This window comes from Leptodactylus fuscus, chromosome 3 (assembly GCF_031893055.1).
Source record: "Leptodactylus fuscus isolate aLepFus1 chromosome 3, aLepFus1.hap2, whole genome shotgun sequence".
NCBI lineage: Eukaryota > Metazoa > Chordata > Amphibia > Anura > Leptodactylidae > Leptodactylus > Leptodactylus fuscus.
This window is the reverse complement of record NC_134267.1, coordinates 224,370,044-224,392,293: the sequence shown is the minus strand read 5'-3', so window position 1 is coordinate 224,392,293 and position 22,250 is coordinate 224,370,044. Positions and strand designations below refer to the sequence as shown.

At 40.5% G+C, this 22,250-nt stretch overlaps 2 protein-coding genes across 2 annotated transcripts in view; one reads left to right on the top strand and one right to left on the bottom strand.

The window, feature by feature from the left end:
• ADGRF5 (adhesion G protein-coupled receptor F5) overlaps positions 1 to 22,250 on the bottom strand; it is a 122,708-nt gene that overhangs the window by 48,095 nt on the left and 52,363 nt on the right. The window contains exon 2 of the mRNA XM_075269209.1: positions 4,045 to 4,170. Within this exon, the coding sequence (XP_075125310.1) occupies positions 4,045 to 4,149 (105 nt within the window). The 5' untranslated portion in view covers positions 4,150 to 4,170. The remainder of the gene's footprint in view (positions 1 to 4,044; positions 4,171 to 22,250) is intronic.
• The window catches only part of LOC142198579 (uncharacterized), a 302,293-nt gene that overhangs the window by 268,405 nt on the left and 11,638 nt on the right, over positions 1 to 22,250 (top strand). The window lies entirely within an intron of this gene.

The window sequence follows — 22,250 nt, the reverse complement described above, 5'->3', positions numbered from 1 at the left end:
CCAAAAATTCTTGAACCACTGAAAACTAAGGACTGGATTTTATCATTCCAGTTGTGCCACGTATGTGGTGTATTTTGCCCCTTTTGGTGCATGTAAGATAAGATAAGATAATCCTTTAATAGTCCCACAGTGGGGAAATTTCAGTATTTTCAGTGTATTATGTTATGCCAAATTTAAAGGGGTTTTCTCAGAAGATCTTGCAGATCAGTGGGGTCCGAGCGCTCAGACCTCACTGCTTGGGAGAACTTGGGACTTTCGTCCCTTGATCCCAATGGAGCATTGGGAGTGCTAGAGATAGTCGGAAGACGGGACTTGGCTATCTCCAGCACTCCTATTGTAATGAAAGGAGTGGCGTGCATGTTGCCCAACCCTTTGCTCTATTCAGAACGGGGGATGAAAGCCCCCCTCCATTCTCCTGAACAGTGAGGTCTGACCCCCTCTGATATTCAAGTTATCCCCTATCCTAGGAATATCCTATAACTTGCTTTTGTGTAAAAATCTTTTTAGGCCAGGGCCCGACGTGGCTTAAATACTGTGGAAAATAAAATACTGTGGAAAATAAAATATATATATATATATATATATATATATATATATATATATATATATATTAAAAACTGCCTACAGGGCTTTTGTCTCCGCATACAGTGTGACCGAAGCTTTAATAAATTTTTACTGGTAGATGGCGGACCGACAAATGGAAATAAAAAATGCCTTTAAACAGATTGTGCCACCAAAGCAGAAGGATAGATTGCAATTTGCCGATTGGTGCAGGTCTGACTGACAGGACCTCGACCAATCCTAAAATCGCTGTACTTGGCAATATATCCAACAGTCCCATCAAGAATGAATGGAGCAGCAAGGTACGGGTACCACTTGCCATTCCATGCATAAGGGAGAGATGGGACTCCATATTTGGGATTAGCTGTCCTGTCCGACCCCACTGATCAGCAAGTAATACATCCGGTCACTTTTTTGGTGGCCTAACCCCTTTAACCCTTAAGTACTATCACGGTGTCTATCATACACCACTGTCATACACATATCATTATTAGGGTTAAGCCAATCTTGAGATTTCAGGATCGTTTTTAAAATTCGATTTTCGATCATTTTCCAGCGGATCCCGATCATGAAATTTGCTCGATCGGGATCCCTAGTAATACAACCCTAGTAATGTAATGTATGTACAGTAGGGTTGAGCCGATCTTGAGATTTCGGGATCGTTTTTAAAATCCGATTTCGATCATTTTCCATCCCAATCCCGATCGTGAAATTTGCTCAATCGCCGATTGGGATCTGATCCCGATCGCTCAACCCTAATCATTATGATAGACACCATGATAGTACTTAAGGGTTAATAATACATCCGCTATAAACCCTGTACAATTTGTAAGTTGTTTCCTGATCAAACACACAAATCCCTAAACTAAATAGTCAGGTCTGAGTTCACTGGGCGGGCGTAATAACCCAGTTATCATAGTGATGGCTCTAGACCTGGCGGCGGGACCAATTCGCACAACAAGGAGAACAAACCAACATCTGTCAGCAAAGAAACTGAAATGTCTTGTACCACATAAATGTTAATTATTGCCGGATGTCTCAGGGTTATAGGAGATATTTGTTCAGACCTAGACCAAACACCGAGGAGAAGTGATTCTTCACGTCACCATTCTCCTAGCCTTATATAGAGAAATCTAAGGCTGCAGCTACTTTTCCGGTAAGAAAGCCAAACCGATTGTGGAATTTAATGAAATGATCTACTTTGAAGAAAATAAAAGATGATTTATGAGCTTGAAGAGTTTTGGAAACTGAATTTTATATAAATAACACAATCTGAAGGGGTTTTTTTTTTTTAGCACGGTCCTGGAAAGTATAAACGTTATATTCTTATTTATAAGGGCAGTATTATACTAGTTATATTCTTATACATAGGAGCAGTATTATAGTAGTTATATTCTTGTACATAGGGGGCAGTATTATAGTAGTTATATTCTTGTACATAGGAGGCAGTATTATAGTAGTTATATTCTTGTACATAGGAGTAGTATTATAGTAGTTATATTCTTGTACATAGGAGCAGTATTATAGTAGTTATATTCTTGTACATAGGGGGCAGTATTATAGTAGTTATATTCTTGTACATAGGAGGCAGTATTATAGTAGTTATATTCTTGTACATAGGAGTAGTATTATAGTAGTTATATTCTTGTACATAGGAGCAGTATTATAGTAGTTATATTCTTGTACATAGGGGGCAGTATTATAGTAGTTATATTCTTGTACATAGGAGGCAGTATTATAGTAGTTATATTCTTGTACATAGGAGGCAGTATTATAGTAGTTATAGTCTTGTACATAGGAGCAGTATTATAGTAGTTATATTCTTGTACATAGGAGGCAGTATTATAGTAGTTATAGTCTTGTACATAGGAGCAGTATTATAGTAGTTATATTCTTGTACATAAGAGCAGTATTATAGTAGTTATATTCTTGTACATAGGAGCAGTATTATAGTAGTTATATTCTTGTACATAGGAGCAGTATTATAGTAGTTATATACTTGTACATAGGAGGTAGTATTATAGTAGATATAGTCTTGTACATAGGAGTAGTATTATAGTACTTATATTCTTGTACATAGGAGTAGTATTATAGTAGTTATATTTTTGTACATAGGAGGTAGTATTATACTTGTTATATTCTTGTACATAGGAGCAGTATTATAGTAGTTATAGTCTTGTACATAGGAGTAGTATTATAGTAGTTATATTCTTGTACATAGCAGCTGTATTATAGTAGTTATATTCTTGTATATAGGAGCAGTATTATAGTAGTTATAGTCTTGTACATAGGAGTAGTATTATAGTAGTTATATTCTTGTACATAGGAGCAGTATTATAGTAGTTATATACTTGTACATAGGAGGTAGTATTATAGTAGATATAGTCTTGTACATAGGAGTAGTATTATAGTACTTATATTCTTGTACATAGGAGTAGTATTATAGTAGTTATATTTTTGTACATAGGAGGTAGTATTATACTTGTTATATTCTTGTACATAGGAGCAGTATTATAGTAGTTATATTCTTGTACATAGGAGATAGTATTATAGTAGTTATATTCTTGTACATAGGAGTAGTATTATAGTAGTTATATTCTTGTACATAGGAAGTAGTATTATAGTAGTTATATTCTTGTACATAGGAGCAGTATTATAGTAGTTATATTCTTGTACATAGGAGGCAGTATTATAGTAGTTATATTCTTGTACATAGGAGTAGTATTATAGTAGTTATATTCTTGTACATAGGAGCAGTATTATAGTAGTTATATTCTTGTACATAGGAAGTAGTATTATAGTAGTTATATTCTTGTACATAGGAGCAGTATTATAGTAGTTATATTCTTGTACATAGGAGCAGTATTATAGTAGTTATATTCTTGTACATAGGAGCAGTATTATAGTAGTTATATTCTTGTACATAGGAGTAGTATTATAGTAGTTATATTCTTTTACATAGGAGTAGTATTATAGTAGTTATATTTTTGTACATAGGAGGTAGTATTATACTTGTTATATTCTTGTACATAGGAGCAGTATTATAGTAGTTATATTCTTGTACATAGGGGGCAGTATTATAGTAGTTATATTTTTGTACATAGGAGTAGTATTATAGTAGTTATATTCTTGTACATAGGAGTAGTATTATAGTAGTTATATTCTTGTACATAGGAGTAGTATTATAGTAGTTATATTCTTGTACATAGGAGCAGTATTATAGTAGTTATATTCTTGTACATAGGAGCAGTATTATAGTAGTTATTTTCTTGTACATAGTGGCAATATTATAGCAGTCTTATTCTTGCCCTTACGACCACACAAGTATACTATTCAGCAGGTAGATATGAAGTATATTGTTTCTGCTATTTATTGACCACTTGTAAACTATATGTACATCATCAGAATTGGGCTAGCTCCAAGGAGTCAAATCAAAGTCCGATTAAGATTCTTCGTAAGGATTCTTCTCAATAATATACTCACTAATGCGGAGAACAAGGATGACAGGTCCCATGATCCCATCGCTTCTACAGTTGGAGCTATCCAACAAGACACCAAGAAGAAGATAAATATCCACTGGAGACGCATCTTATTTCCGGTGATGTGAAGCTGCAAATAAAAGGAACGAAGTTCAGTTGCCAGTTGATAAGTAAATATACTGTATATTGCAGCCATCAATTTACACTACAGGATCTGCAGTACAGTGAGTGGTGAGGCTGGATACACTGGAAACATGAAGGCAGGTCAGCATATAAGCAGGATACACTGAGATCTTTAAAAACTACATGGCCCAGCAGTCAAGTAAAGAAACTGAGTATATCAACACTAAGGAACCTTTGACATATAATCTGATCTCCTGGACCAGTATGCACTCATACTTCTATACTATATAAGCCCCTGTTCACATATTAGTAGGCATACACATGTTCATATCACATCTGATTCTTATGTTTTGAGTTATACCCTAAGGCTGAGACCCCACGTTGCGAACATGCAGCTTTGTTTGTTGCATGTTGCAATTTTTTGGCCAAAGCCAAGGAGTAGATTGAGTGGAAGTGAAAAGTATAAGAACTTTCTATACATTTCCCATTCCTTTGGTAGCCATTCTTTGCTTTGGCTCAAAAAAGTGCAGCAGAATCTGCAACAATAAAAAATGTGTTACCGCAACGTGGGGTCTTAGCCTAAGAAAAGATCCTGGGCTATATACAAATCATATCCATAGGAGTCCATTCAGCAAAAAGTGTTGGGCTGGTATAGGTCAGTCCACATACAGTATATATATATATATATATATATATATATATATATATTTGTGTATATGTTGCTTACATCCCCCCTCAGATATTGCAGTAACTAAGGCGCAGACCATCCCATAGCCGCCCTGTAACTACACCAACTATCACAATATCATGTGTGCTACATCACCAAACACTGATCTCTAGGGGCTATAGATTCACAAGTCAGTCTCTCCATGACTGATAGATCACACATCAATAGAAAATTCCAGCACCAAACATGGTAGATATCATGTTACAAACCACTAGCAGAGCACTGTATATACAAGCTGTATGGTGAGCGGCCATGGAGGCTACGAGGACGTCCGCCGACAGCTCATTATACAGCGTCTCAGCTTTGACTTCTCAGAAATCTGGATCAGGCGATGGAAAAAGTTCATGGATAAATGTAAAACTGGACGTGTATTCATTTTAATAGAGTATATAACCCTAGTGTGATGGTATCGCCCACAGACATGTATGGAATGTTATTAAAGGGGTATTCCGACAACTGACCTAGGACATGCCAGAGATATCTGACAAGTGGGAGCCTTCCTACTGCCAATACAGGGGCCCTGTGCTTGGTACTACAGACACTGATATACTTGGTAATGCTTCTGACATGTGCGGGAGACTCACAAAAAGCAGTGGCCCTCCGGAACAGACCCGAGCCCGGTAAAATACAGGACATGGCACTTAATATGATGACTATCATACAACATACATTCCATGATAGTATGCAGAAAAAGGAGGCTCTCCAGATCGCACAGACACCCAGTTGCAATACCAGACACAGACTATGGACCAAAGGGGCGCTATTTAAGTAAACATCCATGTACAAAATGCACAACGTAATAAATTCTGCCATATGTGTCTGGCGTTCTACAATATGAGGTTTAGCTAAATCACCAGACATAGCTCATGGACAAGGAAGACGTGGCGGCGGTCATGGCACGCGCTAATGTAAAGCTCCGCATTCTCATGGCATTCTGCCAACTTATAATGACTGGAAGTGAACTGAAGAAAAGCGCCTGCAGTTTGTATACAGCACTGTACACTGGTGGCGGACTGTATGTAGGAAGCTCAGGAACCGGCGAATTCTAGGACTATGTATGCTGTATTACGTCTTAAAGGGAATGTCCAATTTGCAACTAATTTTGCACCAATGCATCTACACTGTATATGTTTTGCATGTACAGCTCTCACACAGATAAATGTACATGTGTATTCATATACTACAAGCTCTCTGTATAGTCATCTGTATTTACAGGCTACAAGCTCCCCTGCAGTCAGTATTGGTAGTCTGTAACCATGGAAGACGCATAGCTCTGGGTAGGCGCTGTGTACACAAAACAGATCAATTGGAACAATAAAAATGCTATAAAATTCTTTGTGCCCTTTAATGTGGTCCCGAGCATGTGGCTTAGATAACAATGCATGAAATGAACTGTGACATCCTTAAATGCTAGTACAATGTGAGTAAGGGAGCGTAGCCAAATACTGGCGTGCGTCATAACACTGTTTACTGGCACAATATTTGTGGAGGGGCCAATGACAAACCCCCAGAAAATAAGTATCACACATGGGAATCCTCCAAATACACTGGTCACATGTATGAGAGAGAAGGCCTCGTGCAGCCATACATGTGTGTCCGGCCATAGATGTACACTAGACATGCACAATATGGAGCAGGTCCTTCACCCCTTTGTATTTGCCGCTTGGTTTATTTATTGACTGTACATGGAGGGTCAGTGAAAATCACGGATGACTCCCGGGTATCAATGTGTGCATGAGGCCTAACACTGCAGTGTTCTGCCTATAAAAATGAAGCTGATATATAGTGTTGGCTCTACATGGTTCCTCCCCGCTCACACTGTACAGCGCTATAGGCGCTGCTGTGAAGAAGGATGTTCCTGACAGACTGTCAGGAACGCCCTTCTGACTGTAAAGCGCTACGTTACTGGGACTGATAGCTCTTTACCTGGGGCACAGATCGGGAAAGCACTCAGAATTCAGAATTCAGCGCACTCTCGGATTTCCAGCGGTATATAAAATGGCCTGTGCCCAAACCATTGAAAGGTCCTCTTTAAGAATAAGAAAAGTTTGTTATTACTTTGGTGTACAGTGATGTCACAGTACAGACATAATACACACAGTGATGTCACAGTACAGAGATAATACACACAGTGATGTCACAGTACAGGATAATACACACAGTGATGTCACAGTACAGAGATAATACACACAGTGATGTCACAGTACAGGATAATACACACAGTGATGTCACAGTACAGGATAATACACACAGTGATGTCACAGTACAGAGATAATACACACAGTGATGTCACAGTACAGAGATAATACACACAGTGATGTCACAGTATAGAGATAATACACACAGTGATGTCACAGTACAGGGATAATACACACAGTGATGTCACAGTACAGAGATAATACACACAGTGATGTCACAGTACAGGATAATACACACAGTGATGTCACAGTACAGGGATAATACACACAGTGATGTCACTGTACAGAGATAATACACACAGTGATGTCACAGTACAGGGATAATACACACAGTGATGTCACAGTACAGGGATAATACACACAGTGATGTCACTGTACAGGGATAATACACACAGTGATGTCACAGTACAGGGATAATACACACAGTGATGTCACAGTACAGGGATAATACACACAGTGATGTCACAGTACAGAGATAATACACACAGTGATGTCACAGTACAGGGATAATACACACAGTGATGTCACAGTACAGGATAATACACACAGTGATGTCACAGTACAGGGATAATACACACAGTGATGTCACTGTACAGAGATAATACACACAGTGATGTCACAGTACAGAGATAATACACACAGTGATGTCACAGTACAGGATAATACACACAGTGATGTCACAGTACAGAGATAATACACACAGTGATGTCACAGTACAGGGATAATACACACAGTGATGTCACAGTACAGGGATAATACACACAGTGATGTCACTGTACAGGGATAATACACACAGTGATGTCACAGTACAGGGATAATACACACAGTGATGTCACAGTACAGAGATAATACACACAGTGATGTCACAGTACAGGGATAATACACACAGTGATGTCACAGTACAGGGATAATACACACAGTGATGTCACAGTACAGGGATAATACACACAGTGATGTCACAGTACAGGGATAATACACACAGTGATGTCACAGTACAGGGATAATACACACAGTGATGTCACAGTACAGAGATAATACACACAGTGATGTCACAGTACAGAGATAATACACACAGTGATGTCACAGTACAGAGATAATATACACACTGATGTCACAGTACAGGGATAATACACACAGTGATGTCACAGTACAGAGGTAATACACACAGTGATGTCACAGTACAGAGATAATACACACAGTGATGTCACAGAACAGAGATAATACACAGTGATGTCACAGTACAGGGATAATACACACAGTGATGTCACAGTACAGGGATAATACACACAGTGATGTCACAGTACAGAGATAATACACACAGTGATGTCACAGTACAGGGATAATACACACAGTGATGTCACAGTACAGGATAATACACACAGTGATGTCACAGTACAGGGATAATACACACAGTGATGTCACTGTACAGAGATAATACACACAGTGATGTCACAGTACAGAGATAATACACACAGTGATGTCACAGTACAGGGATAATACACACAGTGATGTCACTGTACAGGGATAATACACACAGTGATGTCACAGTACAGGGATAATACACACAGTGATGTCACAGTACAGGGATAATACACACAGTGATGTCACAGTACAGAGATAATACACACAGTGATGTCACAGTACAGGGATAATACACACAGTGATGTCACAGTACAGGGATAATACACACAGTGATGTCACAGTACAGGGATAATACACACAGTGATGTCACAGTACAGGGATAATACACACAGTGATGTCACAGTACAGAGATAATACACACAGTGATGTCACAGTACAGAGATAATACACACAGTGATGTCACAGTACAGAGATAATACACACACTGATGTCACAGTACAGGGATAATACACACAGTGATGTCACAGTACAGAGGTAATACACACAGTGATGTCACAGTACAGGGATAATACACACAGTGATGTCACAGAACAGAGATAATACACACAGTGATGTCACAGTACAGGGATAATACACACAGTGATGTCACAGTACAGAGATAATACACACAATGATGTCACAGTACAGAGATAATACACACAGTGATGTCACTGTACAGAGATAATACACACAGTGATGTCACAGTACAGAGATAATACACACAGTGATGTCACAGTACAGAGATAATACACACAGTGATGTCACAGTACAGAGATAATACACACAGTGATGTCACAGTACAGAGATAATACACACAGTGATGTCACAGTACAGGGATAATACACACAGTGATGTCACAGTACAGAGATAATACACACAGTGATGTCACAGTACAGGGATAATACACACAGTGATGTCACAGTACAGAGATAATACACACAGTGATGTCACAGTACAGGGATACTACACACAGTGATGTCACAGTACAGAGATAATACACACAGTGATGTCACAGTACAGAGATAATACACACAGTGATGTCACAGTACAGGGATAATACACACAGTGATGTCACAGTACAGAGATAATACACACAGTGATGTCACAGTACAGGATAATACACACAGTGATGTCACAGTACAGGGATAATACACACAATGATGTTACAGTACAGAGATAATACACACAGTGATGTCACAGTACAGGGATAATACACACAGTGATGTCACAGTACAGGGATAACACACACAGTGATGTCACAGTACAGGGATAATACACACAGTGATATGCCAGAAAAATATAATTGAACAGCACTCCAGAAATGGTTATACTTCAAAACAACTCTTTATTTATACAATGTAATGTTTTGGGATGTTTCCCCTTCAACAGGCACATGAGATGAATTATACATTTCGCAATGAAGTCCAATATGAGTCACTTATAAATGTCCTGTCATTGCATCTCATGCTCCATAGCAGGCTAATCTATAGGTGTATGTGACAGTCACGGCGCACCCCTTGACTAACCCATCTCCATCTTGACAAGCCTAGAACATGTTTATTATCATTGCCTTCAGCTACCAAGCCTAGGGGGCACGGAATCTGATCTGTGTGCAATCTGCAGCCTAAACTACTGGACCGAAGTATCTTGATATCTTTACACATAAAGCAACAATTGCAGTAAACCGCATGTTTAGCTCTGTAAATATACTGCCATTTAGTACTTGTCACATGACAAAGATATCATATATGTAGCTGTAACACTAGACAGAAGCGTGATATTGGATTGTGAATGGCTTCCAACCACCCAGGAATTCCTGCCACATAAAAAAGCCTTGAAACCAAGTTATTTTCTTTGTTTACTGCGACTACGGATCATAAAATGGCCTAAACCACAATAATGGAGAAAGTCTGTGTGCGGGTGAGTTTCAGGAAATACCTGGGGCTGTGGGTCTGGCCAGGAGTCAAGGCTGTAATAGAGCCGAGGTGCTGTCACTCGCCCCCTCTAATCCCAGACACTGATACTCTTATTCCTGCCAGTCGCCGCTACAATTACCTTCCATCTATATAGTATGACAATAAAAAGCTATGGTAACAATATAAGGACCCACCCAAACATGGAAAAGATCCATGGGTTTATTACACGGGAAGGCCTGCGGATATATTAGAGAAAGGCCTGCAGATATCCTATCCTCCTCCTACTAATAATAATAATAATAATATAATAAATGTGTGTGTTTGAATGTTTGTTCCTCAATCACGCAAAAATGGCTAAATGGATTTAGATGAAATGTGGCACATAGATAGTTTGTAACCTCGATTAACACATAGGCTACTTTTTATCCCGGTTAATGACATGGCTTCACAACTGTTATGAATTTATGTTCACATACTATATTACACTGCTCTTGGCAGCACCTTATCTCAGCCAGGTCTGTTATCTCTCTGTGTAAACACTCAGCTAACCCTCAGTCCATATTATCTGATCTGCTCCAGGCAGTGATGACAGGATGGATGGGAAAACACCTTAAAGGGGCCCTATCAGCAAAATTAGGCTGATAGAGCCCCACATATGCGTCAATAGCCTTTAAAAAGGCTATTCAGGCACCGCTAAAGTTATATTAAACTACCCCCCCCCCCCGTTTTAAAATAAAACTCTAAAAAAGAATATGTTAAACTTATCTATCGTGCACGGTGGGTGGGCATTCAGGGTCCGACGTCATCTTCAGCCACGCCTCCTCTTCCAGCGATGTCTTCGGGTCCCGTCTTCCTCCGGTGCTCGCGAACTGCCATTGATAAAAAATGGCGCGGGTGCATGTGCAGTAGCATACTGCTACTACTACTACTACTGCGCATGCACCCGCACCATTTTTTATCAATGGCAATTCGCGAGCGCTGGAGGAAGATGGGACCCGAAGACATCACTTGAAGAGGAGGCGTGGCTGAAGATGACGTCGGGCCCTGAATGCCCCTTTAATACAAATTGGCAGTTTGCCAATTTTAAACATGCCGGGAAGAAGAAAATCTAATTTGTCGCAAAATTTTAAAACAATGAGAGCTATGAAGGTAGCCAGAAGTCACATAGTTCTCCTTAAGTGAAGCTCAGGGGGATCATCGGCACCAACAACATACTCATTATATAGCATCCCAGTAAGCTGCTGAGATGCCGAAAAAATCACAGGCATGGTGGGAGGAACAAGTTCAGCGGCAGGAAAGCTTGAGAACTGCCGAAATGCCGGAGCAGGTGAACCATCAACGGCCATAGGATAAATGACATAGCTTCATGACTGCGATGAATTTATGTCCATGTACTATATTACACTGCTCTTGCTGCCAGGACTATCAGCTAATTGTACTTTGCTGACAAAGCCGAGTCTGTTATCTCTCTATGTAAACACACAAATAACCCAAGTCCAAACATCTGCATATTATCTGGTCTGATCCAGGCAGCGTGCTGAGACACTGACATGGGAAAACTCCTTTAATCGTCACATTATCTGATCTGCATGTTCTCTGTGTCCTGTTCAGCAAGAGGGAGGAGGGGGAAGACATATGCAGAAGTGAGAAGCAGACACTGCAGGCAGACTGCTGAGACACTGAGATGGGAAAACTCCTTTAATTCAAATTGGCAGTTTGCCAATTTTAAACATGCCGGAAAAATGAAAATCGAATTTTTTGCAAAATTCTAAAAAATCCGAAAACTATGAAGGTAGCCAGAAGTCAATAGACTTCTCCTCAAGCGGAGCGGAGGTGGATTGAGCAAGCTAGGTGTCAAGCGGCTCTTAGAGCAGCTGAAACAACGGAACAGGTGGATCATTGATGGGAGCAACACACTCATTATATATCGTCCCAGCCAGCTGCTGAGATGCCAGAACAATCACAGGCACGGTGCGAGGAACAAGTTCAGTGACAGGCCACAAAGACCTGCAGATAATCATACACTTACTAGTATGGTTATGTGTATGCTGTAGTATGCTGTGTATGCTGTATGACAGTGTACTATATGCAGGGGTCACCAACAGAAGGTATTACATAGGGAACCATCAGTGTCATACTGAATTTCCTTGGACTGACCAGATAACATGATTCTAGGGTCTGCCCGCCAACAATCTCTAGGAAATAGCCTTCTGCTCGATCACTATTGTACTAGAGTCTGGGCACCCCGGAGGATCCCCTGGTACTGTGGTCGGCCAGTAAAACACTGGGCACCATCCAATATAATGCCAGTCCTGTTTCACCTGTCCTGATAGTCTGCTACAATGTATCAGTACAGGAAAAATAAATCAATCTTGAGTTCAGGATGTTTAGCTGAGACTATTGTCTAGACTGGATACAACTGTAGCAAACCTTCAGCCCTGACAAGTATCAGGATTAGGGTTGAGCCGATCTTCACTTTTGAGGATCGATTTTGAAATCCGATTTCCGATCATTTTTCATTCAAACCCGATCTCGACCCCAATTCCGATCCCAATGCAAGTCAATGGGATTTTTTTTACTAATCGGAGATCGGATTTTAAAAACAATTCTATTCACTATACAGCGTGGAATCTAACAATTGAACGCTTTAATTGTTAGAATCCAGGCTGTGTAGTGATTTTTTTTAATCACTAAGTAGCCATAGGATTTATTTTTTTAATCCTCTGGCTACTTAGTCCCCCCTGGTGTCCACTTACCTGCAGAGATGGCTGGTCCGGTGCCCGGTGTTCTCGTTCTTCTTCGTCTCGCTGCCCCCTGCCTCCCAGGTTAGGAGAGTGTGGGCGGGTACTGGGAGGGACGTCACGTCTCCTCGCCCTGTACCCGCCCACACTCTCCTAAGTCACAAGCCCCGCCTTCTTCCTAGCTCTTTAAACACTAACCTGGGAGGCGGGGGCAGCGAGGTGAAGAAGAACGAGAACACCGGGCACCGGACCAGCCATCTCTGCAGGTAAGTAGCTACTAGAGATGTTAGCTAGTCTCCCATTAGAATGAATGGACGCAGCCGGCACGCAGGGGGTTAAGGCTGTGTGCTGGCTGCTTCCATTCATTCCTATGGAAACGCAGCTGAGCCTTCATACTGAGTATACACTCCGCTCAGAATGAGCAGAGCGTATACTCAGTGTGAAGGCTAACATTCTTAGCTTTTCCCACAATGCTTGGTCAGTAGCAAAGCATTGTGGGAAATAATCACCGATCTCGATCCCACCTAAAAAGATTGTGTTCGGAATTCTGATGGCGATCGTGAAATTTTCTCGATCGCCGATCGGAATCCGATCTTTTCCGAACATGATCGCTCAACCCCAATCAGGATCTGAATATAAACAGGTGTCCATTCATTGACATGGGGAGGAATAAAACACAAAGTGCTAATCCCGCAGTCATTTGTGGAAATACAGTATAACAGCACTATCAGTCTACATAGGATTTGTTTGTAGTCTGTTACCATGTAGACACATGGCTGACACTGTAGGAGCTGTATACTTAAAATCGAAGATTATTTGCAAAATGGCTGTATTTTTTTTTTACATCCTAGAGGTATCTGTGCACAAATGTGTTGCCAATATTGACAATCCTATTCTTCAAGAGAAAAAACGGAGATTAATTTCCATGGACAGTGACCTCGCATGCATAACGTAATGTCCATGGACAGCTGGGACCATTGGTAGCCCATTCGTAGGACCTGATGGAGGTCCTTGGGTCCAGATTGGCACTGACCACTGTTTTAAGACTACTGATACAACTTTATACCAAGCTACTGTAGATGACATCTCACCTACGAGTAGAACCCTAATGGAGGCCAAGGAGCAATGGAAGAAATCAATGGGCCGTCCATGTAGACTGGTGCTCTGCTCCTCCAGATCCAGAGCTACTCCTTATAGGGACATGGTAGAAAAAGATGGAAATTCCCGTTAGCCAGTTAGTAGATAAACTTGTGCCACTACCAAAGTAGATCCGTGTCGGTGATTTCCTAGAAAGTGGAGTTTCCAAGAACTGGTATAGGAGGTGCCGTATTACAGACACCACCATCCAAGCTGACTCCAGTACATTAGTTCCCTGCCGCAGGCATTATGTTAAGGGCACCTGTCAGTCAGACACAAGAATGTTTTTGATGAAGGGAATTTAGTGACCCCTGACCTGGTATTTGCAGTAGAACAAAAGTCGTCTGAGTTCACTAAAGGGCTTCACGACCCCTAGTAGGACTCCTGGTGGTGAACTGACTTTAGGGGTCCAGCTGCTGAACTTGGAACCTCTGGGGGAAACCAGACAAGTCATATTACATGGTGCCCAATGTGGTTGCACCAAGCAATTCTCAATGTTCCCTTAACTTCACGCCTGTGTAACAATCCAAGATTCCAAAGACTGACAATTCTCCAATGGCTTCTACATCAGCTTCCTGGACCCCATGAGCTGACAGGTCTCTAGTCCGGGCTTTTTGCGATGCAGGGATGCCTAATGTGTTTTAATATATGTGTTTTATTTACTTTTATATGGATTGCATGGAAATTGTATATTTGTACAAACTTTTTCTAAACCTTTTTTTTCAGCCCGCTAGATCACACATAAAACTACTGCACTGCAGTCTATGGTAAAATCCATTCCCTTAGGCTTGCTCATGCATTCCACGACAGTAAGCTTCAGGCGTACATATCCCAGCTATCTGAACCCCAGGAAACAGAGAACATACCGGTGTGAGAAGCTCAGTGTGTGACTTTCACAGGCCACTTGAATGGGTTTGAGAAGCAAAGTCTGTAAAATTGCTTCTTAAAAGGAGTTAGAATTACTTAATGGACCTAAAACACTTTCAGAAGAGGCTCAAGTATAACACTGAGGATTGTGCAACGCTGAGAGTCGACTTACAGTATCTTACGAGCTAGTCATAGATGTATACAGTCATGAGAAGACACAGTCTGCCCTCTGATTTCTAAGGACATATAAATAACATCTTAGAAGGTCTTAAAATTTGGTAGTGACAAGACAGATTACACCATAGGAATTAAGAGGGTAAGTAGCGACCAGGGGCTGCCAATGGTCATCAAAAAGTGTGACTATATCATAAAAGCAGAAGTTTTGGCAGTTTTCTGGTCTGGAGCATTCAGGCATGTAATAACAAAATGCCAAGGAGGAAAGACATCAGCAATGATCTTAGAGAAGCAATTGTTGCTACCAGTCAGTCTTGGAAGGGTTATGAAGCCATTTTCAAAAAAGTCCATCATTCTAGAGCAGGGGTAGGGAACGTACGGCTCTCCAGATGTTGCAAAACTACAACTCCCAGTATGCATACTTGCTCTACTGTTCTTGCAACTCCCATTGAAGTGAATGGAGCATGTTGGGAACCCTGGAGAGCCGAGGGTTCCCTACCCCTGTTCTAGAGTGACAAAAATAATTCACAAGTGGAAAACATTCAATTTAGTTGACAGTCTTCCCAGGGTGGCAAAGCTCAGAAAGATTGCAAAAAAAAAAAACCCTTAACAGCCACATATCAGTCTCTACAGACCTCAGTTAGCACGTTACATGTTCAAGTGTATTTAGAAATCCACTGAACAGGTATGACTTGTTTGGAACAGTTGCCAGGAAAAACCTCTTTCTAAAAAGAACATGACTACATGGCTGAAGTTTGCACAACCACAAGATTCCTGGAACAAATCGCACACTTTCCAATATATCCTGTTTAATTCACCCCCGTTTATCTGATTTATTTTCAGGCCATTGACCTCAGAGTAACATTTTGTTTGTGAGGTCACTACCCCTCCTTGTGAGCAGTGCAGCCAGCAAACGAAACATCACAGCAGCACCTGACCTTGGATATGGGAGTGACTTATTACCTGTGATTTCATTGTAGGGGAGATTGGAGAAAGGAGGTATACATAGAGAGTGAGAGCAGGCAGATGAATCCTGGGAAATGTAGTTTGTCAACAAATTCACTGCATGTAAGTAATACATACAAAGAGCAGCAAGTAACATAAAGCTAGGCAAAGAGTGCACAAGGGAAAAGTGAGGATTTTGCATTGCCGTGGAAGCTGGATAAGCCCTTTAACCTTTATTTCAGTCTATATTGTAAATGAAACTTTGTAAACAATAACTACACCAGCCTATAAAATGCGCTAAAAATTCTGCCCCTGCCTTACTTATTGTATTGTGACCAGATGTCATATTCACAAAGACCAATCCTAATTCCTGAATATGTATTGTGTGACTGTGTTGTCGGTCACTCTCTGCAGTCGATTGACTAGTACTTTCAGTGGGTGCAACAGGCTGCTCACTAAAGTTTCAGCAGGGGCTATGGGTGGTGCAAAGATAACAGTCGATACCCAGCCCTGGACCCTGAGGGTGCCACAAAAGCCTCTCTGCCACATAAAATATGTAAATAATGTGCAGTAGGTGCAGGTAAATTATGTGGCCAACATCTTATCGCTCCCTGTTAATAGTGCAGGCACAGATAGTACTGCCGCTCCTTGAATATATGCTGAAGGTACAGATAGTACTGCCTCCCCGTCTCTTCATACAAATGATATGCATTAGGCATAAATAATACATACTACTCCCTATCTCCACATATAAATATTATACACATAAGTAATACTAGTACATAATAGTACTGCCTCCCTGTCTCTCCCTGTAAATGTTGTAGGATCACATAGTACTGCCTCCTTGTCTCTTCACATAAATAGTGTAGTTATAGATAGTACTGCCTCCCTGCCTCTTCCTGTACAGTGTTGGCCAAAAGTATTGGCACCCCTGCAATTCTGTCAGATAATACTCAGTTTCTTCCAGTAAATGATTGCAAACACAAATTCTTTGGTATTATTATCTTCATTTAATTTGTCTTCAGTGGAAAGCTGCAAAAAGAATTGTCAAAAAGCCAAATTGAATATAATTCCACACCAAACATAAAAAAGGGGGTGGACAAAAGTATTGGTACTGTTTGAAAAATCATGTGATGCTTCTCTAATTTGTGTAATTAACAGCACCTGTTACTTACCTGAGGCACCTAACAGGTGGTGGCAATAACTAAATCACACTTGCAGCCAGTTGAAATGGATTAAAGTTGACTCAACCTCTGTCCGGTGTCCTTGCGTGACCACATTGAGCATGGAGAAAAGAAAGAAGACCAAAGAACTGTCTGAGGACTTGAGAAGCAAAATTGTGAGGAAGCATGAGCAATCTCAAGGCTACAAGTCCATCTCCAAAGACCTGAATGTTCCTGTGTCTACCGTGCGCAGTGTCATCAAGAAGTGTAAAGCCCATGGCACTGTGGCTAACCTCCCTAGATGTGGACGGAAAAGAAAAATTGACGAGAGATTTCAACGCAAGATTGTGCGGATGGTGGATAAAGAACCTCGACTAACATCCAAACAAGTTCAAGCCGCCCTGCAGTCCGAGGGTACAACAGTGTCACCCCGTACTATCCGTCAGCGTCTGAATGAGAAGGGACTGTATGGTAGGAGACCCAGGAAGACTCCACTTCTTACCCAGAGACATAAAAAAGCCAGGCTGGAGTTTGCCAAAACTTACCTGAGAAAGCCAAAAACATTTTGGAAGAATGTTCTCTGGTCAGAGGAGACAAAAGTAGGAAAAGGCATCAACATAGAGTTTACAGGAAAAAAAGAGGCCTTCAAAGAAAAGAACACGGTCCCTGCAGTCAGACATGGTGGAGGTTCCCTGATGTTTTGGGTTGCTTTGCTGCCTCTGGCACTGGACTGCTTGACCGTGTGCATGGCATTATGAAGTCTGAAGACGACCAACACATTGTGCAGCATAATGTAGGGCCCAGTGTGAGAAAGCTGGGTCTCCCTCAGAGGTCAGGGGTCTTCCAGCAGGACAATGACCCAAAACACACTTCAGGTCAGCACTAGAAAATGGTGGTGAGAGAAAGCCCTGGAGACTTGTAAAGTGGCAGCAATGAGTCCAGCCCTGAATCCCATAGAACACCTGTGGGGGAGGAGAGATCTCTTGATGGCAGTTTGGAGAAGGCCCCCTTCACATCTCAGGGGGGACCTGGAGCAGTTTGCCAAAGAAGAATGGTCTAAAATTCCAGCAGAGCCTTGTAAGAAACTCATTGCTGGTTACCGGAAGCGGTTGTGCGCAGTTATTGTGTCTAAAGGTTGTGCTACCAAGTATTAGGCTGAGGGGGCCAATACTTCTGTCCGGCCCATTTTTGGAGTTTTGTGTAAAATGATCAATGATTTGACTTTTTTTTCATTCTCTTTTGTGTTTTTTCATTGCAAGCAAAATAAATGAAGATATTAATACCAAAGAGTTTGTGCTTGTAATCATTTTCTGGAAGAACACGAGTATTATCTGACAGAATTGCAGGGTGCCAATACTTTTGGCCAACACTGTCAATAGTACTACCTCCCTGTCTCTCCCTATAAATGTGTAAGAACAGACCATACTGCCTTACTTATATAGATAGTTGTGCTTCCCTGTGTCTTCTTGTAAATAGTATAAGCACAGACAATACTGCCTCCCCGTCTCTCCATATAAATGGTGTATGCACATATAGTACTGCCTTCCCGTTCCATGTAAAACTGATGTAGGCACAGATAGTACTTCCTCCCTGTCTTTAATACATATTATTATTATATATACCATATTTATATACTATTTAGATAATATTGTATTATTATATTAGACCATCCCTCAAGCCATATCTACACCCCACTGTTTTAGTCGGGTACAAATTTTAATGCTATGGCACAGAATACATAAGAAATGACTATGTGCCAGCGGCCGCCTGGTATCGTGATCACAGTCAAATCTAAGCAAATGACCCAGATAAAACAAATAAGAGGATGATACAAACAAATCAGAGGACGATACAACCCAGATAGACTGCCGGTAAATCGTAGAGTTGTCAGAGTCATGCAGACCTTGAAAAATTAAAATGTAGAAAATTCAGATCAGCTACATCTGTATATTCTAGATGCCCTACCAGCACTGCTACATCTACATGAGTACAGCAGAGCTGATCTTGTCTTCCACAACACAGCATGATATTATACGTTACCAGCAATATTATTATAACTAGTGATCACAGCGCTGTCGGAAAAACATCAATGACCAATCCAGCACTACTACATGTATATGAATATAGCAGAGCTGAGCTTGTCATCGTCCAGGAGATACAACGTACGGATACATAGCCAGCACCGCTACGTGGTATCCAGGTATATATAGGTCATACACTGCCCTTACCTGCCTCCTCGGATCAGGTTAGATGATGGGTGTTGCTGGTCCTCGCTGCTGCTCCTCTGGAGGGAGGTTCATGGTTTTAGTAATAATCCATAAGAATCCTGGAGAATATCCTAAATCGCACAAAGTGGCAGCAGCGCGAGAGCTGCACAGTGTGGACAGGCACCTAGCTGGGCTCCGAGTAGAAGCCTCTCTACATAGTTTACTGACACTACTTCCTGATGACGTCCTGGGACTAGGAATGACTCTGCATGGTCCTCCACATAAGGTGGAAGAACTTGTTTTCACAGCCTTTAGATTGTTCCAAACAAAAGGAGTGCGATAGGTACCTAGATATTCAGGTCTAGCAAGAGGAGGGTTGGTTGTCCCCCCCACGAAGTCAACTGCTACATCTGGTGTACATAGGTGTTATATATAGGGGTTATATATAGGGGTTATACATAGATGTTATATATAGGGGTTATACATAGAGCTCCAGCAGAAAATTAGCAGAAAATGCCATGATGCTGCCGACACACTGGAGCCAGGGAAAGGGATCTATCTATCTATCTATCTATCTATCTATCTATCTATCTATCTATCTAGCTATCTCCTATCTATCTATCTATCTATCTATCTAGCTATCTCCTATCTATCTATCTATCTATCTATCTATCTATCTATCTATCTAGCTATCTCCTATCTATCTATCTATCTATCTATCTATCTATCTATCTAGCTATCTCCTATCTATCTATCTATCTATCTATCTATCTATCTATCTAGCTATCTCCTATCTATCTATCTATCTATCTAGCTAGCTATCTCCTATCTATCTATCTATCTATCTATCTATCTATCTAGCTATCTCCTATCTATCTATCTATCTATCTATCTATCTATCTATCTATCTCCTATCTATCTATCTATCTATCTATCTATCTATCTATCTATCATCTATCTATCTCCTATCTATCTATCTATCTATCTATCTATCTATCTATCTATCTATCTATCATCTATCTATCTATCTCCTATCTATCTATCTATCTCCTATCTATCTATCTATCTATCTATCTCCTATCTATCTATCTATCTATCTATCTATCTATCTATCTCCTATCTATCTATCTATCTATCTATCTATCTATCTATCTATCTCCTATCTATCTATCTATCTATCTATCTATCTATCTATCTATTTATCTATCTCCATCTATCTCATATCTATCTATCTATCTATCTATCTATCTATCTATCTGTCTATCTCCTATCTATCTATCTATCTATCTATCTATCTATCTATCTCCTATCTATCTATCTATCTATCTATCTGTCTATCTCCTATCTATCTATCTATCTATCTATCTATCTATCTATCTATCTATCTATCTATCTATCTCCTATCTATCTATCTATCTATCTCCTATCTACCTACTATCTCTCTCTCTCTCTCTCTCTCTCTCTCTCTCTATCTATCTCATATCTGTACCTATAGGAGACAGCAGGTAGTCTGTTCTTACTCTGTACATAAAGTTTATCACCGTTTTATATCATATTTCACGCAATTGCTGATTTCATAATACAAATATAATAAAGCATTTCCAGGAACTGTTACTAGTGTTACTTTGTGGGGGATTTTTCAGTAATGAGGAAACTGGTTTGACCAGATATCTAAACAGATAATAAAACGATTGTATTAATGTGTATCATGTGATCAAGGAATAATATACTGCTTCATGTAGAGAGAAGTGGACACTTACTATAGATACATGGGGACATTAGGATGACTATGCCATAGGAGGGTATATTAGGGTGACATCTTGTACCCTGTACCTCACCCTGCCTGATATGACCCCAAATAATACCAGTATATCACTAATACACTAATACGCGCCCTCATTATTTCCCACCCCATCATGTGCTGTTCTATTATCTAAAAGAGATCTCCTTCAGCCTTCACAATGTAGTACTAGTACTGAAGTCACCCCCTGCTCTATGGCTGCCATCGCACAGGCTGCCCGTTTTATCAGGAATTGTACTTTTTATTAATCTGTCCCCTACTATGGACCCTCCTGCAACTTTTTACTTGTCTATACCCATCACCCCACTTGAACCTGCTGTTGTATAGTGACCCACTACCAAATATGTACACACCCCATATCAGAACCTGCCTGACTCCAAGGTTTCTCTTGTGCTGCACATACTCTGGATTTTTTTTTCCTTCATCAAAATCAGATTAACGTTTAATATTCACTTCAATAAATACCCCATAAAATATCTTTATGTTACTAAAAATATTAAGTCAATGTAGAAAAGATAAATGTAATATCTAATATCAATATCTGGTTTCATCTTTGCCCATTGGAGGAGAAATCCTGGAAGTGATGATGTGGCCCCCCTCCTAGCCCTGATCTCTACATCATCCAGTCTGTCTGGGATTTCATGAATAATAACATATATTAATAATGGAGAATCCTGACATAGTGTTGATTTGTCTCAATCACAGATTTAACTTTCCTCTGCTGATTATATTTCTCATTATACACAGGAGAGAAAGGAAGCACTGCTGTGACCACAAGGGGGGAGAGGAGGTGGAGGCACTGCTGTGACC